The following is a 26,007-nucleotide window of genomic DNA, read 5'->3' as shown; positions in this document are numbered from 1 at the left end:
AAGGGTGAAAAAAGTAAACAGTCTATCTCACTGTATCCCCTTACCGCTCAGCCACTTTTCCATAGTCTCACACACAGTGGAACAAAGCACAACGTATTTGCTTTCATGTCAACACAGCAGATTCAATTCACTACTCACCGGAAATAAGAGAGAATTTAAAACACCACCACTGGCAATGTGGAAGGGATCTTTCAGCCACAATGAAGATGGATTTGATCTACCAGTGAAGAGGCTCGGGAAGACCAGGACAGTCTCCCTCTGTCTCTCTCAAAAAATTTAACTGCAAAATGTCATTGCTCCTTGTGACCAGTGATGGGTAATGTCAGGTGTGGGATAAGCTTATCCCTTGCTTTATTTACTATTTCTTATTTCACTGCATGTCTTGCATGTCAGAGTGCCCAAACAAATCTCAGTGAAACCAGCAGCTTCGCCACTCCCATCCCGAGATACAGTGAACAGTATGTGATCTATTTCTCTTCAACAAGGTTTACAGTGAAAGGCTCCAAACTCTCCATTTCATTCCCAGACCAGAATTCAACCTCTCCCTTTATACTTTCTATGACCACAGCTAACGAACTGATTTCTAATCAAATTCACGTGAAGTACAAAGACCAATTTCCCCTTTACCTTCCCCCTCTGCCGCCCCCCAAGCAAAGCATTGCATTATATGTTAACTTAGCACAAAAGGTACTATCTTCAGACAGGGTATAACCACAGAGCAACTGTGCAAAGCCTGGCTCTCTCTCCTGGCCTATACTTAGCAGTGGAATCCTGGCTGTTTTCCACATGTGACACACGATACGCATGATACACATCTCTGTTATCTCCTGCATCGCGGCGAGTCTTCTGCAGCCCCGGGGAGGCATGGTATCCATACAGGTCACCCAGGTAGCTGCTTCTCTAACTGCATCATATCATTTAGCAGAACAGCTGCCAGCTGGCTGGTAACCCCCAAAATAGAAAAGAACATGAAAATGGGTTACCATACCGCTTTACTGCGGCTTGTGCTTTGGGATTTGCCACTAGGCATTCTGGTTGGGTGGCTCAAGCGAAGCGCCTTCATTTACCTGAACCCCGACCTTGACCTCACCACCAGTGTACAATTTCTAAAGCTGCACATGTGAAAAGAAGCATATACCTACATCAGAGAGGTAGGTATTTAGATATTTTGCCAACAGTTACAATATTTTTGCAGAGCACTCACAATTACCCCCATTTCACTAAGATGAAAGTTTTAAGTGGCTTTGCCAAGGACACAGTCCGTGTTCGAATGACATCTAGCCCAGATGTACTGCAAAATTGTGTTTTTCACCTCACACCAAGGAATTAAGAACCCTTCTATGTTGTATCTCATCCTCCTACAACTCCTGGAAGAGAGGGCAGGTGCTTCATATTAATTTGTTGCTGACAGAAGTCTCCTGGTGAGGCCTCACAGCTTCAGAAATACGGGTCTAAAACACACTCTCACGATAAAAAATTTTTAAAATTGCCCGTACCTGAATGCAAGAACTAATTACCATGGCAACACTCTTTCTTTGCATTTCTGTGCTCAGAAGAGAGAACAGAATCAAAGAATCCTGGAATATCCGGAGCTGGAAGAGACCCACAAGGATCGTCAAGCCCAGCTCCTGGCCCCATGACCATCCTGCAGCTGGACTGCTGGAGGAGCGAGCAGGCCCACCTGCTTCCTCTTCATTTCCTCACTGCAACAGGCTGTCACAAGGTGAGTCAGTGACTTCTAAACACTGAATCACCTTTTCATGCGCAGTCATGGACCCTCAGGAGACAACTCTAAGGTAAAGCAAATTTGTGTCACTCCGCTGACAGCCCCAGTGTTTTCCTGACTCATACTAAGCAAGGATCTGGTCTTGAATCTATACAAAGAAGAGATAAGACTGGCTCGCTTCAAAATTTGACAATAATCACCTTAGTGATGAGTTGAAACAAAATCTTAAGACTTGATGATGACTGCAGACAAAGCTTCACATGAAGTACAATCTGGCCACTCAAACAGCTTACCACAGAGGATCAGTTTCCTTACTGTCTTCTGGAGCATCCCGGTTTCCACAACTAACTGAAAACTTGACAGCTCAAATATCTCTTTGGCCAGCTCTTTTTAAAGTCTCAGCTCCAAATTCTCTAGACCTACTGATTAAAATAGTAATAATTCTAATTTTAATACCTGAAGTTTAACATCTTCCTGAGCTATACTTTAAGTGGCAAGTATTTCATCACAGTTTATAGACCATGAGTATATATCCTGCCTTCTTTACGCCAAATACAGAGGAAAAATACTGACCAAACATTTCTGCTTTTCTGCATTAATAGAATTTATATTCTGCTCATAGTTCCATTTACCAGTGATTCAACATTGTCAGATTTAACAGATGTTTGTTTCTATTATTATTCACGTTTTCTGTTCACTGTTTCTCACCCATTACGTCTTCTGTTTTCTTCTCTATTAAGCTGTCCACTGGAGAACCGAAAAAAAAAATTATTCAAACTATTTGTGGATCATTTCTGTCACATAAAAACACGATGCCCGCAACCTAATGTGATGGATATGAGGTCCTCTGTCAGGATGAGGTCTAATATAGAACTCCTTTATGATGATAAGGCATTTAAAAATATATATATATATATATTTATGCACATTAACATGTAGCTTTTAGAAATTCAGATGAGGTTTTTGAACTGGGAGCATGGCCTCCTCAGTACAGATCACTCACAAGAAAGTTCTCCACATTAGCACTTTTTTTTTTTTTACAGGACTCTTCATTCTGTTCTCTGGAGCAATTCTGTGGTCTTTCACAATTCTCTCACCTCATTCTCGTGACCCAGATGAATCCAAAATTATTTTCTTCAAAGCTGCCAGCGAGTTGGAAAAAGACCTAGTTTTTTTTTAATGAGTGGGAGGATAACACTATTTTTGCAAGTCACTCCTTCCTAAACAGACTGTAAACATTTTATTAGGCATTACAACTGTGCAAACCTTCCCTGAATTTCAGCAATATCCATTATCCTTCATTCACCACTACAAGGAACATGACCCCTGATCTCGACACTGCGTTCTGCTATGCATGCCCCTTGGCCCTAACAATAACAGTGGCAAGAACCTTCCTCCCAGCAGACGTCCTAACTGAGCAGGTTCAAAGACCAAGATTAAGAAGGCTTCCCAGTTCAGGAACAGACATTGTCTTAACACCTATATACACTATAATAAAACAATTTTTTAAACTCTTAAATTAGCACTGATAACACATCCAGGTTATAATTACACTTATAAATAAAAGATTCCAACTTTGTTGCTTATGCAATTCCAGCATTTATGCATGGATAAGTACAGAATTTGTTTTATCTTATTCTTCTAACTCTTCATCATTCACAACGTCGTGTTTTCTACAAGCACATATCTGTCCTGCATTTTTTGTCATTCTAGTTTTGACTTCATTGCCCTGTGCCCTAGCAGATCCATTTCTCTTATTCTAAAGCACTACACAAAAGATGAACAGTGCTTTAAGAAAAGAAACTATTCCTTCTTAAACAACAGTTTATTTCCAGAATTTTCATATCCTCTAGTTTCCTGAAGTCACGGACATAAAATACATCCAAGAAGATCACATGGGTTTTCCTCTACCCATTCAACAACAATCACCTATATTTTGAACAACACTTTGTCATTAGGGCTGATACGTATTGCTAATGTTATGCCTTTGTCCTTAGGCTTCAAAGAACTACCCAGTTGTGGAATCTTATCTTTTGTCTTACCTCCAAAATGACAGCAAGCAGTTGCCTACCTGTCCCAGGGAGAATGTTCATTCTTATCAAATCCTCAAAACATTGAAGGAGGACTCCTTCATTGACCTCAGTGGACCTGGGCCACAGAACAATCCAATCCATTTAGCTGGATGGATTTATTTTCAGACATGTTTCCTGCAGTTTCCAGTCAGACAACATAATAGCAACTGGATACTTAGCCCATGTGGAGGACCTCTTTGCCTTGACGACAAATTCCCTGTCCTCTGACCTGTGGTGTTAGAAATTGCCATGTGTTTCTTTTGACTCCTGCCATCTTAAGATTCTTTTTGTGGCTTCATCCTCCGACTCTAAAGGGTGCTGATGACTCAGGAGGACAAGTTTCTCACCCTTTATATTCAGTGGTATAGGGGCAGACCTCACGCCTCTGATCCAAGCACCTCTGCTGGTACACAGTGAAAGCTCACGCTTCATGTACAGGTACTGCTTATTGGCTTTGACCAAGAAGCAGACATCTATTTCATCTAGCTGTTGTTCTAATCCCAGTGTGCTGCTCCTATTCATTGCTCAGGATAATTTATTCACCAACCTCTATCTCTCACTCAGCTTCATTAGAGGGAAATAATTATCCAGTCACAACTTCCAGTGGCAGAATTCGTCGCATATTCAAGGGACACAGACAAAACACACACTTGCATGGCTGTTACTGAGATCTCCAGCTCTGCCACACAACTCACAAAGAGCATGGATAACAGATGGCCTAAACATACCTCTCCATGAGCCCCTTTAACTCAGACCACAGGATCCAATGATATACTTGCCAAAATAATCTTCTTTGTCCTGCCTGGGGCCACAGTAAGACTGGATCCAGAAAATAAATCAACCACATGATTGCATCCATTCCTCTCCTGGAGAGCTATCCAACACGGTCTAAGAGTTATTGTGAAACAGGGATCATTTTTCTTAATCAGTGCCCAACATTTTTTCTCAAACTGGTATAAAGGGAAGGTTAATCCAAATTCATGGCATTTCTTTTTGAAGTCTGTCAAGGTTTCCATTTTAAATGCTTCATCAAACAGTTCCATGAAGGGGAGAACAAATGAAACCATCCATTAATTTTCGTTAAATTGGAGTTGTTCACCTTACGTCATACGCTAAGATATTAAGAGTTTACCCCCACTCTTTGGAGGATAACTGGGGAAGGAGATGAAACGTAAACAGTGACAGGCACAAAACTAAATGAGGAAAGCATGCCTTCTTCTCAACGTTATCAGCAGAGAAGAATTCAAAGAATGCGATACAGTCTCAACTCAGCAGATTGATAGGGGAGGTGATGGGAAAGGAGAAATCCTGGCAAAGAAAACTTTGTCAGCGGGTACCTCTCAAACATGAACAAAGTAAAAATGTATTGTTTAAGTTATCACTGGGAACCTGACTAATTTTAAAACTTTACTTGAGGATTATCTGCAACACTGCACTTTGTAATAGAATGGCAGCCCTTTCTAAATACTGGCAACAAAGTTGGAAGTACACATTACAGGGATTTCCAAAAAGCCCTCCCTTCATGTTTTATTTTTGTCTTTCCTACTTTTTTTTTTCTTTCTTTTTTCTTTGTAAAGAAGCAAGCCAAATGATCAAATATCCAAGAGATCCACTGGTAGAGGGTTGTTGGTTTTCTTTGTTTTGGTGTTTTATTTTGAAAAGCAAAAGTGAAGTGAGATATTTAACTTTTCCCCCCTTCTTCTCAAACACTGTGAGTCACAGCAGTTAAGTGAGCCCACAAAAAAAATGACTCATTGCAGAGCTAAAATGCCACCAGGCTAACTCAGTAGGAGACAAAAGCATACCATCCATGCATAAAAGAGCTGCCTGGAGATAAGACTAATTGTTTCTCCCTCTTCTAAAAACAGCAAAATGTTAGAAGTAATTCCTATAAAGGGGGGAAAAGTCCTGGCTTTTCAAAATCCTAGGGTGCTATTTATCCATGAAAGCACACAGCCAGCATGCCATTATACTGTAGAGGCTGCAGCAAATGGAAACAAAATGTTATTCAGCCAAGATATTACCTCATAGGCGATTAGTCAGTAGTCTACTATGAAAGTAGGAGAGAGTTTATTCTAGGACTCTTCCTTCCTCAGCTAAGCGGGTGCCAGCTTGAACTAGATCTCAGGCATCCCAGCGGTTAGCCCAGCTTTGCTTTCTTAGGACACTTAGCTTGGTAGAGCTAGTGTTTATCACCACTAGCAACAGCAAACTTATTTTCATCTTTAAAAACAAAAAAACGAAACCACAATCCTTTAAAATTGCAAAGCCTTGTGATAATTTTCAACCTACTCGAGCCGTTCACCCTACAACCATTTCACTCTTGCTCTTTTTCTTAACCAATTGCAATGCTCAAAAGCCTTCAGTCCTCCCACCTCACAGCAGCCCCTGGCTGAACTGGAACAAAGCACAGCAGCTCCTGTGAAGAATTTGACCCAGCCCCAGCAAAGGGAAGCATTAGCAACCAAGTGCTCTTTTGCCTTTCACCAGGAGCCAATCCTCAGGGTTTCTGCTGTGATACAAAGGCCAACTTACTTTTCATGCTAATCATTTGCAACATAATGTACTCCAAGAATGTAATTCAATAGAATGAGCAACTTTTGACCCAACCAGTGAGCAGGATTGCAGAAGTACTTCCTATAATTAGACAACTGTTAACTGTAGGGCCATAAACATGAGACTGACTTGAAAGAAAGCTGACAACCTTCTTTAACATTTTCTTTCCTTTGCATTTCAGTGAGAGAACATTCTTCAGATCCTCAGTAATGCACTTTGCACTAATGCTTGTGAGAAGGCACTCAACTAAAATAGCAGACTGTACCAAGTTATTAGTTAAAATGGCACATGTCCTTTTTTCTGTTTCCAAGTCCTAGAGGAAAATTCCACATTTTGGTGAGCAGACCTATCTGCATCTCCCAATGCGTTTTGAAATGACTTTTTAGAAAAGATGTAGATGCTGCAGGAGTCAACTTGAAGTTTCTTTGGAGCAGAGGCACAAAAGAGAATTGTTAGCAGAGAATTCCCTGGCTGACATTAGAGACCCAAACGCTGCAGGGGAAGAGTTTGGCATCCAAAAAGCACAAGTCATGGAAGCCCGAACACTAAGTAGAAAGCAGCCAGGCCAGCCTACTGAAAATGCAGGCAAAGCAGGAAAAGAAGGGATATATAAATGACAGAACTGCGTGAGCTGCTACACTCACTCAATGCCATGAGGAAACTCTAGTGCTCCAGGAGGGACACTTTGGAGGCAGGTCGTCACCCTCAGCAATCAGACAGTCCTACAGTGACACAGCTCTAACTCTCCTGGAACATGTAAAGACACAGCTAGCTTAAGAACCTCTATGCCACACTCAACTGTGTCATGTAGAGAGGTTTCACCAGCCTCCCCTAAGTAATCCACTTCAATTGTACCTGTACGTGCATATGTAGGCACATACATACAGAAAAATATGTTATGCTACATACACGGTTTTGTAGAGCTGCCCAGAAGACACTGAAAACAACTAAAGCCTATGAACGGATCCTTGCCCTTTGTTGAGAACTCCTACCAGCCATTTATCTATTCCATTTATGGAGACATCTATTTCTGTATATTAAGTATGATGGCTCTGACTGCTAGTAATTTCTGTTTCTATTCAAAAAGGAAACCACTCATTTCAGCTGGCACAAAAGATTTCAGATTCTCCAGGGTCCAGTGCTTTTTGTTCATTTTCAAAGTAGAAAGCTAAACCATGTACAGTAAAACCAACAGCCTCTGTGTTATTTTGCTTTGCTTTGTCAATCAAGTGAGCCTGCTGAATGTATTTCACCCATATATTTCAACCTCATCTGGAAATAAAGTTTCTACCAAAAATTTACAAAACCTGCACCATATCATCTCTCTCTGGAGAGAATTAACCCACAAATTAAAGGGGCATATAAAGCAAATTCCATTCTAAAATGAGTTGCACTGGAATTTGCCTGACTGTGAGAAGACTTTTTTTTTTCTGTTTTCTTTACTGGCCAAAGAGGACTTTACTCCTAACAACCACAGCTCCTTCTCTGGGCAGCTTTCTCCTGACTAGTATGGATATATCTGAGCACAGGGAGAACATTTATCCAATGTCCTCTAGCATGGGAAGCATGACGAATTTTAGTAAAACAATAAAACATACATAGAATGTATAAAAGCACAACGTTTATTCTGGAATAGCTTTTAAAACACTCATTTGTGTAACACATGGGCCTCATGACTGATACTTCTAAGCAAGTCTCTTGTAATCAAGACCCTTCCTGTTACACATGTTGGTTTCACATGAATTAACACCCACAGCTCTCTGAGTAATTCAAAAACCCATGTTTATATTTCACCACAATATCAAATGGCAGTGACTTTCACATTCAGGAAAAAATCAGAAGTATGAATGAAAACACTGTGCATGGAAAGGCCAGAAATACAGAAAAAGAACAGATTGCAAAGAAATGCTTAATGGGCATAAATAGATCTGTTATGCAATAATATTTTAAATATTCTTGGGGAAAAAAATGCTGTTCTTGTTGGAAACCCTATCCCAGCTAAACTAGAGTGGAGTGACTTATTCAAGGCTATTGGATACATTTGCTTACCTGCTCTGTCTCAACGAAGTTAGACACATGTCCATCATCATTGACCCCTCGAATGTGAAACCGAGCACCAGCTCGCTCACAGCTGATCCGAGAGATAAGGCAGGCTTTTGCCTTCTTGTGGGAAGCGTAAACAGTGCGAACGTCCACTACACCACAGATCACTTTCAGCAACCAGTCAGAGCAGTTCACCTGGTAGTGTTTGAAGGGGACATGCAGTAGTTGGTTCCTGTAAAATTCAACAAGACATATATGGTGTACTCAGTAAAATAAGACCGACAGGCATGGGTCCCATCCCACAACAATCACTAATTTAAGCAAGTTTTTGTGACCCCTTTTCTGTTGCAGTTATACCTTATCTGAAATGAGGAAATATCATTTAGGAAAACGAGTATTTACACAATAGGAAATGTTTGTGAACTGCTACAATGAAAAGAGTGTGGCAAATTTTAATAGCTCAGCTACTGCCAAACTGCTCTCTTTGCCCCTCTGCCTTACAATTCAGCTTATGCAAACATTGTCTCTTTTAACTCCAGATGTCACAAAAAGTGCTATTGAAATTAAGAAGAACGTCTGTTTTAACCTTCAATTTATTTTAAAATCAACAACCCAAGAAACCCATCATGCTGGTTAACAGTGATGCTGGTCTCTTCTATTATGACTTATTCCTCATCTCATTTTTCAAAATGTGACTTTAGTCACAGATGAGGGCCAAGAAGATCGCTCTTATGATCATTTATGGCTCAACAGCAGATCTATACAAGAGTTATTATATCTTTGGAAAACCCCTGAAGTATTGTTCTTCTAGAGTACAGCATTTCTCTGACAGGGTGAAAGTCAATCCTACATTTTTAAACTAAATACGTAACTAAAAAAAGCAACTCTAAAACAATTTTTGGTATCTCTACCAGCTCCTTTTCCTAGCTCTATTCAAAGAGCAAGTCCCAGTGAGGACTCAGACAAATTCCATTAGATTTTTTTTTGTTGTTGTTGCAGTTCATTTAACAGACAGGTTGCATTGCTTATAATTAAGGCTGTCTGAAGCTTTTCATCATATAACCATTTATCTCACTGTTTGCTTTTTCCAAGAATCTGTTGCTCAGTTTAACATTCCCCATATCACATAAATGCCTTACAATCAATTTTCTTTGGAACACCTCTTTGCCCTAAATGTGACGTTGTCACCATTCGTGCCTGCTCTACAACACACAGCAAAGTGGAACCTCTTCACAGGGTACTGCTAGATTAGTCAGAAGCAGCAAAGAGAAGTTCAAATACTTATCTTCCCAGATGAAACATTTCAAAAGATGGGACAGGTAAGAGAGTTGCTTTTTTTATTAAGAGACGTTGTCACCTTAGGAGATTCTACACTGGAACACAGCTCGTTTGTGTCACATGTCAGACTTGACATGCTTAGAGAGCTTTTTGAGAGGAATGCGTAATTAGCACAGCTGAAAGCAAGTTTTTATTTATCTCCCTCCTGGGTGAAACTCAAAACTCTGTATCTTACCATTTGTAAGAGAAGGGCAGAAAGACTATTTAGCCTGACTGAACTGCTCCTCTCATGTTTATTTATCACCCATTATGAACTTTTTTGACAATTTGATATTCACCTACTTTAGGCCACAAGACGTATCACACATTCTAGCAGTACACCCACATTAAACTTGGGCAGTTATTTCCCACCTATACCATACAGCACTCATTTGTTTCCAGTACAGCTATGTTTCCTGCGTACCTTTTTGTTTAAAATAAACAAACAAACCTGCCAGAACTTGTAAAGCAAACAAACTGAATTGCTTTAATGGGGAACCCACCTAACAGAGACAAAACCCAGCAGTTGTGTTTTCCTTTCCACTCAACTAATATTTACAAGAAATGCTTTTACTTTGCTTTGTAAGCACAAGAAAGTAAGAATTGCAAAGCAGTGGATCACTGGAGTTTCCTTCTGTGTAACATACTTTTACACTGAGCTGCAAACATATTAATATTGATGCTTTCAACACAAAACTAGGGCACATTATTGAAAGATTGAAATGCAGACTTTAAACTCATACACTCTAAAAAATATTTTAAAAAATAAAAAATATATGTCTATGGGTGATGTGATTTATGAACAGTTCAAGTGCAGGTTACTGTTAGATAACTTTTAAAGTAAATTATTACCACAAGGGAAACTATTCTTAACACACAGAGAAACATTTCTGTAGTGTGAACAAGAAATCTTGTGTTTCCTTCTTAAAAACACAAAAAATCCAGTTATTAGAATTGCATTTCACTGTCAGACTGATTTTAATTAAATGGAAGTTACTTTTTTGACACTGTTTTACCATGAACTCAGTAAGGCCACAGGCCCCGTAAAGTGACATGACAATGAAATGAAAGGTGGCACACCTGGAATACACACGTTCATTTCTCTCTGAGGACGTTTGACCAGTAACACACAGATGGGGCTGACAGAAGACTTTGGTACAAACACGCAGTACTAACCAGAAGAACGAGTTACCAGATTCATAGTGGTTATCACCCTGCTTCTGAGCTCGCACAGTCAGGTCAAAGTTTGAGCCTGCATTAGGCCAGGAGAAATAGAACATCCCAGAGTTCAGTATTTTCTTCAAGGCAGTAACACGTTCCTCTTCCTTTGTTTCTTCCTGGAGAGGACAGAAATCTGTTGCAGTAATTTTGTAAACTTCAGCGTCCAGGATTTTTCCCACCGACGAACAGCCTGTCACCAGGACCAGAAAGTGCAGCCGAGTGTTACCTAGAAGGCGATAGTTACAGAAGGGTTACAGGAGGACACAGGCCTTGTCATTTCCAATCAGTCTTGTCATATGTAATGCTGACAGGGCTCCAGCAGAGGACAGTATCTCTGCTTCAGGAAAAAGAAAAAAAAAAATACAAACCACAAGCACATCACCAATGCTCATTTACATTTCCAAGTTCCTTTTGACTGCAGGTAAGTGACCAAATTTGCATAATAATCCACATATTTTTACATTTTTATCCTTTGCTGTATTAGAGTGCATTTTTCCCCACTTAGGGCGAGCTCTGTATTGGATCACTACTCAAAATCAGATTTCACCCCCTGGAGAATGTACAGTTTTCACTGGATTTGATTCAAGGAAAAGGTAAGAACTCTGATCAATTATGAGATAAAGTGTGAACCTCCCTATGTATCTTTCAATTGACTTCTGAATTTTAAAGATATCCAGCACTCAAATTTCTTACTGGTTTCCTCTGAAGCTGGCTGTTTTTTTTCAGCCATTCAAAAAGTTTCAGTATTATCAGTTCTTGAGATTTTACTTTTTTGTGTCACAAAGCAGAGTGTAGAAACAATTCTAGCTCTCACGGTTGTGAAGGAAAACATGAAATCACGAAGCAGCTGAACTCCAGAGCCCCAGAACTAAAAGACAAATTTTGAAGTTTGAGAACACCACCACCATCAGATTTCTAGTACACAGAGGGATTTCAACCTCTGTTCATTCTCCTTGAAATGATAAATAATTAAGAAGCAGCAGAACAATTGTTCTTTCAACACTAGTTTTACTTGGAAGAAACTATTTGATTCCTCCGCCAATCTCCCCATGGCAAGGGGGCTGGAATTAGATGATTGTTCAGGTCCCTTCCAAGCCAAACCATTCTGTGATACACTTGAACTGGTCTCGTACAGAGACAATGCCATCCTACAGAGCCAATGCCACCCCAACGCTCTCCAGTCAGTAAGAAAAGGTAGGAGTGAGCCAAGATTTATTGCTTTACTAAAGCAGAAACAAGGTCTGACCTGCCAATAGCCTGTCACTGTGCCCTAAGGGCACGCTTTGTAGGACTGCTTTTCAACACTCCTCAGTGGAAAAAGTCCAAAACCACAGACCAGCTCTCACGCAACAACTAGTTTGCTCCTGAAACATCAGCAGGGGAGCCCTTGCTTCCAGATCGCACAGTGGGCTACAGAAACTGAAGTCGGGGTGGTTTTCAGCAGGGCCAGAGTATTTGTGTAGGCACTTGGGGCTGGGACAGCAGGACAGGGTGGGAGGTTAGACCTTATTCATTCTCTTCTGCTGACTTCGGTTTTGCATTTGCTTCAGCCCAGTGTAGGTGGTGTTTATCAAAAAGCTTTGTTCACCACATTTCTTTCTGTAACAAGGGTTTGCTGTGTTCTCCTTTCTGAGGGTTTTAAAGCCCATCTTCTAGACCTTTCTAGATGACACAGTAGCAGAGGGTTAGAAATACTTATAACCTGATAGTTTTTTCCTCCTTTGCATATGAATGTACATAATTACAATGGATTAAGTTGATGACTACATCAGTTATCACAGTGTTAGTTCATATCTTCATACCATCTCTTGCAGCCAATAGCTTTTGTGACTGGTGAAACCCTGCAATACTCATTTGGAAAAAATGTATAGAAACATTATTAATATCCTTTACTATCAGTCAGCTTGAGGGATAGAAAACCACTAGGGTCAGACCTGAAGAGCTGTCTGGCTGGGATGCTGAGACAAAGAGTACAAGCACTTGCACTGGCTTCAGCGACCTTTTCTAGAGGATTCAGAAGAGAATGAGAGGGAAAGTCAACATTAAAATAACCAATAAGTACTAAAATTTAGTACTGGTGGGCTCATTATCTGTGGTTCTGTCCTTCAAGGAGCTTGTAACCAGAGGGAAATAACTGGGTCTAAATAAAGCAATTCCTTAGTTTAGGAAGGCAGCGTAGGAAAAAAGCACAGCATGAGGGAAAAGATGATCAAATCTATATGTAGTATTGCCTTACCTAGAAGCTTGCTAATCCCTGGCAGAGACTCTACACTCTTTTCACTGCCTCCTCCACTTATTTACTCACTCTCCAAAAGGGAGTCACATTTACGCATGCAGAGGTCCAGCATCTCTCCTCCCCCAAACCACTAGCTACTGAGCTCAAAAATAGAAATCACAGCTAAGGAGCTGCCGCATTGTCCCCGATGCGTGAGGAGACTGGCAGCTTTCTGAAGCTGTGACAGTCTTTCCTGCCACCGTGTAGTAGCCCCTTACTTCCACAGAATAACTCCATCTGCAGTACTTGGAAAGGAGTAGCAAATTATGGAGAAGCCTTCATCCTTCACGTACTTTTCATGACACCTTAGAACAGCGACAGGCTGGCAAAGGAGTGCAGTGTTATGTCTCACACTTACATCCTAGAACATTAAAGAAAAACGGGGCAAAATTAATGCTACCAAAACACTATTCAGCTATCCATCTTCTAACCACGTCTCCATCAAAACCTAAGAAATTACTTATCACTAAGCTACACAGCTGTACACAGCAAAATACAGTTTTCCTCTGTACTTCCTTCTTCGCCAGCACCTCAGTTTATATATGGGGGTCTCTTCTTTCAATCCCAAATCTGTTTTTCCTCACACTTTCTCGCCCCTGTGTCTCTCTCCCTTTGACTCAAGCTGCCAATGTTTTTAAATATACTGATAACTGCATTGGACAAGTTTGTGATGGAAATGATAACCAAGCTACAGCCATTCATGGTTTCACTTAGGCGTTTTCTCAGCTTGAAAATGCTATTCCAAAGGAAAAACAGAACTATTACATATCCAAACAGTACCTCGTATGGCAGAAACTTAACATTCCCAGACGTAAGACAGATGCTTCTGCTTATTGCTAGTCACTGAAAGTCTGATTATCATTGTGGATATACTAAAACAAACAAACAAAAACAAACAAACAAACCACAATCCTTTTACATCTAAACTTAAACTTTAAAAAGCCAATGTGGTTTCTTTTCTGGTATGTAAACATCAACAGGCCATAAGATTTCCTGTTGAAAAATAACTACTTAACATGGAAACAGAAGTATCAACCACAACCCTGCCTAAATGCATTTAAATTTACAAGGAGAAATTGCTCCAACCAGGACAGATGCTGTTACTGGTGTAAGTAACTTTTACAAGAAGCAAAATAAAATTGATTTTCTAAGAATTGCAGATGCTAAGTTCTTGGGTAATTGTTCATTCAATGGAGGGAAGATAACATTTTTAGCTGACAGGAATTTACTGAAAAATTCTTTTAGTTCCTACACAATTCATTTTTATTATCCAGTAAATCTCACAAAAGAATGCAAGAAGTTGCATTCCTGGCTTACTAAACCCTCCCCCACAAAAATCTCCTGCTCTCAACACAACACGAAATTTCCTACGGTATAAGGATTTGTGAGGCCACAGCATGAGAAAGAGAGGATTTTTTAAAAGAATTGGTTTTGCTGAGCTAACTATGAAAATATCACAATTTTAATAAAATCGAAATACCCAGACATTCCTTAAAGCAAAAAGGTATTTCTCCTTAAAACAGCCAAGACTATTCCATTAATTCCTGCAGCCTTAACTTTTTCAAAACTGCAGCTCACTACCAATACATTAAAAATATTACTGAAGTTTCCAGTGAAACTGTTCTTAAGCAAGTAGCACTTGAAGTCCCATACTAACACCAGTCACTACGAAAATACTTCATACGGTCCAGTCAGATCCACCTGGCAGCAGCATTATAAAGCACATTATGGGACTACAACCCTTGAAAGGAGTTAAACAGTATGCAGGGTATTTATGCTTGTTCTGTCCAAAACATCAATAGCTAAATGGATTTAAAAAAGAAAAGGGGGGGCGGGGAGACAACTTTTAATCAAATTTAACCAAGGCTTCCTACTCTCAGGAGCTCCCTGCATATCTGGACTAGGAGACAGACCAAACTCCAGTCTTATTTCTTAGAACAGAAGCCCACAACTGTTATCCCAAAAAAAGTAACTAAGTATACTGGGAGGAAAATTATGGTAATTTTTCCTTGATGTCAACGTGCCGTACAGTAGCAGAAAGCATGCTGCATTCAGCCGACAGCTGCAAAGTGCACGATAAATGGGACCAGCACTAAGGTCAATGAAAAGCATCCCAGAAAACTTTTTTCCTGTGAAGTGCTCAAGGCTCCAGGTGTGGCTCCTACCCTTGACTTTATACCAACAATCATATCAGCTGTGGACTCTACTATGTCCTCACCTTAGAAACCAAATATCTTTTCTTTAAAAAAAAGAAAAAAACCAACACCTTTTACAAGTAATTTAATATACAGTCCTACTTTTTATTAGCTTTTCTAAACTTTCCCGTAGATGAAAGTGATTTAGGAACATAAGAATTGCAACAGAAGATCACGACTGTAGAAATGTCTCTTGTTTCCTTGGGATACTACCTTGAATGTTTTAAAGAAATCTCTGAAAAGATATCGGAGCAAGAAGTGAAGTGTTCCTTAGTGCCCATTCTTTCTGTAGCAATACACCTATGAAAAAGCAGGATCTACTGAAAGTGCTGAAGAAAAAAAAAATGTTTAAAACTTATTTATGGATCAAATCTTGATCTCAGATACATGGATATAAATGTTCGTGTATTGTGACCAAGATCATTATTTTGCCCTGTTACAGCTATAAATCACCGCTATCATCTGTAAAGAACCCTTTCAAAGAAATATTAGAAATGTACTGTTCGCAGCAATACGCACTGAATGCCCTTTTATTGGGTTGCGCAAGGGAGGCAGAAGAGGGAGAATATTTGGCAGAGAAACAAGACGAAAATAACTTGTATCCTTTCTTCTTTTCTAAAAGCTCTTGTGAAGCCAACTGCCTTAATGGAAGTTCAGCAAGCCTGCCACAGGAAATGCAGTTCTGGTACGTCACACCTACAATAATAAGCTGCAGTTTCTGTATTTAACCTGTCTACATGACTCCAGACAATTGTTTCCCCTGCAGTTTATGGGATGACTTTAGAGCTGCCCGTTATGAGCTACAAGGAAAAGGCAATATCCAATTCTTATTTTGTCCTTTTTAACTGTCAATATTTCACTCGACTGCCTTTTCCTTTTATAAATGAATCCACTCCAATTTTTATTCCTTCTCCATTCCAACAGTCATGCCATTTCCTTATGTTCCCTCGGCATGTTCCATTTCCAGTGCATTTCATCTTCACTCCCCACATATCTCCACTTCACTTTATAGTCCACTGAAAAACAGTTTTCAAAGGTATTTACGCCTCTCATCTCCCTTCAAAATTAGCCACAGAGTGAAGCAGAGGATCTGATTCTAAGCAACAGGCTGAAAATCTCTGAGGAAATCTATAGCAGAATCATAAAAAGAACCAAGATTTTCCAAACTACAGTTTTAGCCTCAAAGACGCTCTTTCTCCCTCTCCTAAGTAAAATTATATATTAGGAAATGATTAAAAGGAATAGAAAACAGGTACTTAGTTGTCCTTTTTTGCTTTGAGAATTCTTCCTTTAGACCATCAAACACATTGTATGCACAAAAGCAAGAGTATATACAGCCAAGTTAATTCAGAGCACCTCCCCAAATACAGCAGCTGTATTAAACTAAGCAACCTACATGGTGATGTTGCCAAAATACTACTTTATATACGAACCCGTTCCTGACATCACAGTGTTTAAAGCAAATGCTGCAAAGTCAGCTCTTAACACTTTGCTTAAAATGTATTTGCCACTGCAAGATCTTCTTTGGCAGCAAAATCTTGGCTGGGATACAGCTCCGAAACACTGTACAATTCATCCTGCTGCCATCCATCTCACAAAAGAAAGCAGAAGAACTTAGTGAGTCATGTTAACAGACATAAGTACATAGAAGTGAATGTTATCACTGCTGGGAAACATTAACTTTGTGAGTCAGCTTCACATATTTCATCTACTTTCTTGTGAAAAGCATGATCTATTCTGGCACGCTTACAATGTGATTTATTTGGATTCCTAAGTAGCGATATTTACAGATTAATTGAAGTGCTCAGAGACATCTTTCATGTCTTGAAAAAGTCTCCCCTTCTGCTCTACAAATATGCTCTTTTAATATCCCTGTGGAATGTACTTATACAAATATTTTCAGTTAATTTATTACTTGTGATCTGCAGGTTTCCAGCTGTAAAAAAAACAATAGAGATACTTCTGAACAAAATGTATCTGATAACTGATGGTCAGTGAAGAGCTGGCCGATTATGCCCTTGTTTGCATAGAATATATTACCTAAGAAAGCAAAAAGTTATATTACATACATTTTTGGTAGTGTTAATCTTTTACGTAAGCAACAGCTAAAAGGATGGCGTATACTTACGGGCAAGATGGAAAAACTAACTGAGACTGTGAAAAAAATGGGCTACTTCTTTACTGGTCAAATAGCAGGCAGGCAATCATCTGTGCTTTTTTAAACATGTTCGGCAGCTGAAAATCTTTGCTTACCTTTGCTTACCATTACAGCATGACCCTCCTGACTTTTCACTCAGTCAAAATTAGGAGTTGACCTCCAGCAGTAAACTTTTTTTTTTTTCTATCATCCAATTACCAATACAATTTTAAACAATCCTTTCCAAAGGAAGTCCTGTACCAGGACTTGTAATTTAACAGTAGGACAAGACAAAGGTACAGTGACAGAGCTCAGAGATGAAAAAAACTCACTCTTCACAGGCACTGAAGTTAAGCAGGTGTTGTTCAAAAAGAAGTAAGGACATGGCAACACAGAAATAGGAGAAAAGAAGAAAAGATAAGGCTGAGTATATTTCATATCCCAACTGAAATAATTCACATTCTAATATGAAGACTAAAACCAGATATATTTAGTTCCCATCACGTACAAGAAACTACTCTCATTTGTAGCTTGAAGAGCTTGACTTCAATAGCTGCATTCCTTTGCTATTACAACAGGATTAATTAGACTACTATGAGGAAAAACAGGTCCAAGTGCCAAGAAAAAACAAACACAAATCCTCCATTTTTAATTGCATTAACAAATTGATATACATCTCCATAGAAATGCCTAATTAATTCCACAAGAAACAAAACAAACAAAAAGCCCACATTCATTTAAAAGACTAGATGGGCCTAGAGTTTTAAATTACGACACAGAAATCTTTCAGACTGCAGCCACCTCTTCAGATCAATCTTGCATCATATTCCTTGAGCCATAAAATGGTAGGTAAGCTATAAAAAGATACACTTACATGTACTGGTCTAAATAAGCCAGTGCTTACACCTCCATTGCCTTCCGCAGATTCCTTGATTAAGCACTAAGTTATATGAAAATCAGTCTTGTCATTTCTCCAAGTCAAAATTAAGGTTTACTCTAAGACCACGAGATCAAGTCTTATACAGCTTTCCTTAATGAACACAGAAAATGTTTGAACTATACCATGTTTTAATACCACTAACCTTTTGTTTTAATGCATCCTTTTCATCAGTGGATTTGATGTCTGCTGTGCAAGGTACTATTACCTTCGAATCAGTGACTGCAGTCCTGTGCCTAAAACATGCTATTTCCATTAAAATTCCTGTAGGCAGCGTAATAGCAAAACCTCTGCTAAATCAAGATTCCCAAACTGTACAGAAAATTAAAGTAATGACAATAAATATTCCTTACTATTCCTTACTAGTTGAAGTTCAAGGACTGCTTCTGCAAATCTTTTTCCATGTGAATTACACAATTAAAGGCAATTGGGCATTATAGCAAAGACTAGAAATCTGCAGTTTCAGATGGCAATGATTAATCACTGTTTAAATATGATCCTTCAAAAAAAAAAAAGTGAGAAATCAGTTTGCCTTGGATGATTGCAGTAAAAAAAAAAGACAGACAATTATCTTCAGGCAGCTAAGAATGTCAGACAAAACAAAAGCAAAAAAAAAAATCCAAAAATGCTTAGACTATCACTTGGCAGTATGCTTTTGGCACAGCATAGAAAAAGAAGTAGATCTTTTCCAGACTACGCATAACAAGCTGCAATTAGCTTTGAAATGTTAAGGAACTGGACAACTTTAGCCATTTGGTGCTACAGCATGCCAGCACTGTCTGGACATTTTTATAATCTTAGTCATACAGATGGTCACTTACCACATTTAAGCTGAAGCTCTCCTAAACAGCCATAAGCATCCATGAGTTTTTCATATTGTCCTTTAATTGCATCCTTTTCTTCTGGAGCTGAGATACAAAACAAAAGACAGCAAACCTTAGTGTTCTGGTCCTTATCAAATTTTAAGATTGCTATAGTCTACACCAATCCATCCCAGCTGATCTCAGTCAGAAAAATAATTACATTAGTAGAGTTAAAATGCTGCAAGAACACAGCATGTGTTGTTTTAATGCTTAAGAACGTTAAAAAGCAATGGGACAGAAGCATATAGCCTCTCCTCCCACCAACCTAGAAAAAAGAAGGGCACGCACTACTTTTCCAGGACACATAATTATTAGTAATGCCCTAATTCTACGGTGGAGATGTTAGCAGATGCCACGCTAGTTTCACAATGTGTAAAGGAATGTATACATATATTTAAACTTTACACTGTTCAAAAACAAGAGCAACAACAAAAAAATTGTCTGGCCATGAACTAAAATATATCTTTTCCTGATGTACAAAAAGAGACGGTTTCTGTTTCCAGATTCTCACAGCATAATTTCAAACAGAATCAGAATCTTTTATGCAAGATAACATAATTTGATGTAGGCAAATCGGATGCTGATTTCTAGAGGAACTAAACTTATATCTCAATCAAGTAAGAACTAACTGTTTAAAAATAAATAAATAAAATTAGAGGATCAAATGCTGTTGTAAGATTTGTGTATTTCTGCAATAAATGACTTCAATGGGCACAAGCTGAACACTTAGATTGACTGAGTATTAAGCCAGAATATGCCCCAAGCTCGTCACTGCTACTTTAGGGAAAAATCACGTACTTCCTGAACCAGTAAGCCTGCATTTTGTATATATTTCCTAATGAGGAGCAAATTTAGCCTCATGAATGAATAAAACAAGACTGTGACCCTCAAACGTCCGTTTACTCCTTGACTGCAAATAAACAGACACATGGTTCTTTCACAGGTTAGCTAACGCTTTAAAATCTTATGCTCCTTGCAAACTTCAGCAGTTAAAAAAACTTAAAACCCCCTGGCCGACAAATGACAAGCTGAACTGCTCGAAGTGGATGAGAGAAAATAAAGCAGCAGACTTTTCTTTATGAACGTCAAGAGGCAAAGTAGCTCAGTGAGAAGCATGGAAAAGAAATAAGTATCTCATCTCTCTCTGACATTTTGAAGTGAAGGCAAGGACGCTTCCACTTGCACAATTCCTGTAGAGTCCTTAGTAGAGGCAACCCCCAGAGGAAATGAAAACGCATTTGTCTCTTGTTTTTGCATCTGTGTTGAATAAGGAAGAGTTGTTAATTCTTTTCTCAATTTTATTTTTGCCACCAGGCTTTCACAATCTATTTTGCTTTCTTACAAACACTGAGTGAATCACACAAATCCAGCAAAATGTTGATACCACACACACCAGTGAAGTAAAACATAAGCAACAGGAAGCAAATAAAGGGATTTTTATTGTTTAATGTAAACCTCTGGAGAGCAACAGTTTAAATATTCAATAACAGCATCTCTTAAGAGCTGAGACTCTGAAAGCTCACTTCAGACAAAACTTCTGCAACAACAGTTAAGATAGAGTGTCTCATCAAAAAATAAAAAAAGATTGTCAGGCCTTTCTTGTGTATTAAAAAAAAGACAAAAAGAGGTTAAAAAAGTAATGTCTCTCTGTCATATTCAGTAACTAGAAAAAAAAGCAGCAAAAAGATACTGATATTTTTCTTAAATTTGTTCTCCTCTTTCAAACTCTATAGTTTGAAAGAAAAAAAGAAAAAGCATACACTGAATTCTTGCTCCAAACATTCCACCTTTAGGAAGAAATAGGGAATGACAGAAATAGTGAGAGATTTAGATCTCAGACTGATGCAGGACCTTGCAAACCTTCAGACTAGACACAACCTGAAAGCATTTAAGAGACATCTTGAAAGCACAGCGATACTCTTCAAAATAAAATTACGAGTTGGAAAGCTGGCCATTAACATGCCTGGTAACCACATGATCCAAAAGAACAGAATTTGTGGAAATAAGCAACACAAAAGTCATGCAGCTAAGGGCAAGAAGCACCTGACACTGGCATGTACAGAAGCCACCAAAGTTTCCTCGGTCAAGCCAGCAGCATCACACGCACATCAGCTCTTGGCACGGCAGTTCTCCAAGGGCAGACAAACAAACAGCTGGGTTTTGCCGACAGCTGTACAGGAACAGGCTGTGTCCTGGGCAGACCAGTTAAAAGAGGATTTACCAGCCCAGCAGCATCAGTCAGGGCATCAGTAGCAGAGGAGCTGCCTGAAAGAGAGGAGCAGGCTCCCAATGCAAAGCTCTGGGAGGACTCTGGGCTCTGCTGCCTCTCTTTCTGGCTGGCTAACAACTCACCAAAATTTATACCATATAGCAGATCCTGTTATTTATTCTGGGTTCATTTTGCTCCTAAACCAATTTGGATTCAGAAACCAAAGAAGGGACAAAGGGATCTTCCCCCAACCACCTCTGCGTGCCCCCTGGAGAGCAGCGCGCTCCTCAGGCCTCACCCAGCAAGCAGACAGCCCACAATATGTTACTGCGCAGAGACCAAACTTTTGTGTGGAAAAAAAAAACATAATCTGTTATAGAAACTGAAGACTGCGGTCCCATTATACACCCAGGTGCTTCACAAACTCCTGAGATGCACTTTGATCGCTGCCCTTCTGCTTGGGCCAGGGCCCAGGCCCCGCGCAGCAGGGGTCAGGCACAGTGCCCCCCCGGCACAACCTCCAAAATGGCTCCTCGAGGTCTGGGGGGCTCGTTCCTCCCTCATGCCCCCCAGCTCGGCCTGGTCTCACTCTGTGCCCTGGTGGTGGGCAGGTCAGAGCACGGTGCCTTCCCTCCAAGCACTGGGGAGCCCTAGATGGATCCGCACGTATCCCAGCCCATCTTCGTCTTTTTGGAGGGAGGAGGAGGAATCCCCAACAACCACTATAAAAAATGATACACTGAAAGGATGGCCAAAGCGTGACTTTAAAGAACATTGCAGATGACTTGTGCCAATGTCATACCTTATTATTAAAGAGAACTATTTAAAAATCTTTAAAATTTCTTAAAGGAATCTAAAGTTTCACCAAAACCTGGCCTTAAGCATCTCCTAGACTATTTGCAAGCAATGCTAGGACAATAGAGACAGCATCAGAAAGCAAGTGACTAGAAACAGAACAAAGCTAGCCTATGTGCTATTGCCTTCACTGAACAAAGATCAGAGGTAAGGGGAAAAAATACTACAGAAGGATTGTTGATACACAGGGAGAATATAAAGCATATTGGACAAGGCTGAACAATATTGTAAACACTGCCTTAGTGACAACATTTGACAGCTGGGTATGTCCAAAGACAAAGGTCTTTTCTAATCAGTAACAAAAAAATTATTTATGTGTTTTTCTGTTGAAGTTTCCATTGTCAGAGTTTTCATTCTGTAAGGGCTTTCACAAAAGGCCTGAAATGCAGAGGCAAGGAGTGCTGTCTGCCTAAAAACCTAGGACAAATAATGGAAGTCTAACTACATTCTACTCACAGGTAAAATCCTTCCTTTTTCAAACAAGAAAGATGGAAATATATATATATATTGTTAGTGGAAGTAGGTGCTACAGAAGTTATTGAAATTTACCATGAAGATGTCTACTTGGAGGACAAGTTGAGTTTTCCAAATACATGGTGCATTTGTTTATTGCTTAATAATGGCTTCAGGTACTACAGAGTACACCTGGTAATTACCAAACTTCGCTAAAAGCTTCCCACTGATACTTTTTAGCAATCTTTCCTTCCACTAAACATATAATTGAGTATCCACCCTTCTGCACTAATTGCAACTGTGTTGTATGTTCATAACAGCGTTAGAGAACTGCACACAGTGTGCATTCCTCAAGCGCTTTTTTAATGTTAATTATTTAAAATCTCCTGATGTAAATTATATATAAGGTTAGCATCTTCGGTGAAATTATTAACTCTTGCAAAACAAAAGGTGCACAATAATTCAATAAAAACAAGCTATAATAAACTCAGCTGAAAGTGACCTTTTTCCAAGCGTAAAATGTTTCAGAGCCAAAGGAAAACACCACGAGACGACATATACCTGCTATCCAAGTGTGACTTCCTGCTTAGACAGGCTGCAAATTCGATTTAATGGCTAGCAGGAACTGGCCAGGCATATGCAGTTTCCTTTATCCAGCCCTTCCTTAGGGTTCATCTCCTGGGCTTCAGCAGGAACCACAAAGGCTCTCAGACACGCGGTGCCCAGGAAGCTCCGTGACTGCAGGAAGGGGGCAGAAAGGTACCACCAGCCCAAGCCAAACATTAAGGACAGACATAGAAACACCTACAACTTCCAGGTAAAACCACAGAAAGAGCTCTTTAATAAAAAAAAGCCTGGGACTGGTTTACAGATGCTGGCTCTCCCCTCTTTCTTTAGCCTGACTCTGGAAATATTTAGACACCTGCTTAGCCGTAGGTACAGCCTTGCATACATGCTCTGAACTGTTTGTAAGTATTTGTAGAACCCAATTGGATTGACGTGACAAGGGTATCAAGGAGCTTGTTTCCTTTATTTGTGCTTCTTTCAGCATTTTGGTGACAGGTGTGAATTTTTATGAGAAAGAATAAATGCATAATCAAACAAGTTTGATACACAAAAACACTTGAGAAAAAAAATATATACACTATGTCCAGCATAATAACCTAGAAATATGTTCAACGTCTGGTGTTATATGAGTTCAGATCATTAACTTGCTTCCAGCTTCTGTTTTCTGTCATCCTCAGACAAACCCAAAGCACTTTGTTGTATTTTCATTTACATTCATAGTCTTTCACTGCTGAAGTCTTCCCATTCATATCCAATCCAAGCTATGTAGGCATTGTGCAAGTCAGGCTGGATTATGTAATAGCATATACATCAAGCAATATAGGGTTGGGAAGAAGTCTGTGGGCAGAGTTAGAGTTAAGAGAGTCTGGATATTCAAAATGTTAAGCAATATTTTTTACCATATATATTTCCTAGAAAGTCTATTGCCTGCTTGAAAACATTGCAAACAAATCAAAAAAGGAGCATTTTGAAAAGGTTGGTTCACCAGCTTTCTACATTAGATGGAAAACACTGTTTCTAGTAAGGGATTATATTTTCATACCTGTATATTAATATATTTATTCACAGCCAAAGAAGAAAGGGTTTAAAAAAAAAAAAAAAAAGGTTTGTACTGGCCACTCCTGTGGTCTGCAGGCAGTCAAGAACATGGAGATAAGTCTCTAAGTCATTTCCCTAGAACCTGACCATGTGGTTCCTGTTATATATCACATATATTAACACAGAAACACTGACAGTGTAACCCAGAAAAGCAAGGCTTCTGTCAAGTAGATTATTTCTACTGCACGGTTTGTAGGAATCCACAAACAGGAAAAGTTTGAACACCACTAAACCGCAGAAAAAATTATAATTTTTTTTCTTTTTAAAAATTGTAGTAAGTTTTAGAAATACAAATATAATAAGGAGACTAGTTATATAAATATCCTGGCATAAGAGTAAAATGAGTCATGCTGTGGGGCTCATTGTTTTTGATAGCACACAGAAATATATTCACAATATGTTTGCACAAGTATTAATGTTTGATTTCAAAAACCCCGCTCAGTGACATATTTGTACATATAATTACAAAACTAAAACTAATTGTAAACATCGAATGTACACACAGCACAGAAACGGCTTTCTGTACAATAAAGATCGGTAGGTAAATACCTGCCACTTCCTGGTTTTGCATCCCTGCCCCGCAAGGCTATGCCCTGATTTCCCCCCGCCCTAGCAGGGAACCACACAGCTCTACCTGCAACCAGGCTGCAGGGGAGGCACGGGGCTGTTCTGTGGAGCACTCCTCTTGACTGCATTTCACCTGCTATAATAAAGTTAAATACCTATATTTTCAGCACTTTAGCTTTAGTATAAAGTTCAGTTCATTTATGAAGTGTTAAAACTGTAACGTGTTGAAAGTAGCACAGCATTTTGAATCTATATTCCCCCTTGTGTAAGCAAAAGCTTCTAAATCAATGACAATTTTTCCTCAATCTTCACGACTGTAAGTTTCTTCTGTAACAGAAGCTACTTATTGATGTTCTAGTTCAGCGAATTCCTGGAAGAATTGTTTACGCTGTCACCCATCCTTCTGGACAGGACTAAAGCCTTAGGGTTGCAAAATAAAGCCTCTTGCAAAATGTACTTTTAAATGCAAAACAGCAAGTTTTACCTTACAGTGTCATCATGAGAAGAGGAAGGGAAAAACCTACTGTCCTTAAAAATACTGTTTAACTGAAAATTGTGTGGCCATCATATTGCATCACTATTCAGAAATGTTAATCTTCTACTGAGGTGTTTTATGGCCAGTAACAACCCAAAGCCAGTCAAAACAGAATTCGTGTTGTTTCTGTTGTCACCCTGGCTGTGGAGTTTCCTCTTTGCAATTCTTGTAAATTTACCATCACAATACCTACTGCTGTTTTTCCCTCCTTTTCTGGTCCTTTGCTTCATAAAGAGAAGAAATGAATTAAACAGGCTCAACTGGATAAACTAGCTCTTCCTACAATACAGGAACAAACCCAGGCAGGAAGAGAAACCAGATGAATTAAAATGACAAAGCTATTAACATGGAGTAGGTTGGCTGCCAATGCATAAATGATTA

At 39.3% G+C, this 26,007-nt stretch overlaps 1 protein-coding gene across 3 annotated transcripts in view; it reads right to left on the bottom strand.

The window, feature by feature from the left end:
• SYNJ2 (synaptojanin 2) overlaps positions 1-26,007 on the bottom strand; it is a 63,969-nt gene that overhangs the window by 36,335 nt on the left and 1,627 nt on the right. The window contains exons 2-4 of one of the 3 annotated variants that reach the window (XM_080587023.1): positions 19,301-19,387; positions 10,891-11,161; positions 8,404-8,629 (exon numbers count right to left, since the gene is read on the bottom strand). In XM_080587023.1, coding sequence (XP_080443149.1) covers positions 8,404-8,629; positions 10,891-11,161; positions 19,301-19,387 — 584 coding nt within the window. Of the gene's footprint in view, positions 1-8,403; positions 8,630-10,890; positions 11,162-16,838; positions 16,935-19,300; positions 19,388-26,007 lie in introns of those variants that run through there. The other 2 variants (XM_080587025.1, XM_080587024.1) reach the window with 2 other exon arrangements.

The sequence above is a fragment of the Anser brachyrhynchus genome, assembly GCF_964034855.1.
Source record: "Anser brachyrhynchus genome assembly, chromosome: 3".
NCBI classification, from domain to species: domain Eukaryota; kingdom Metazoa; phylum Chordata; class Aves; order Anseriformes; family Anatidae; genus Anser; species Anser brachyrhynchus.
The sequence above is the reverse complement of the archived record's forward strand: the minus strand, read 5'-3'. Positions and strand labels throughout refer to the sequence as shown.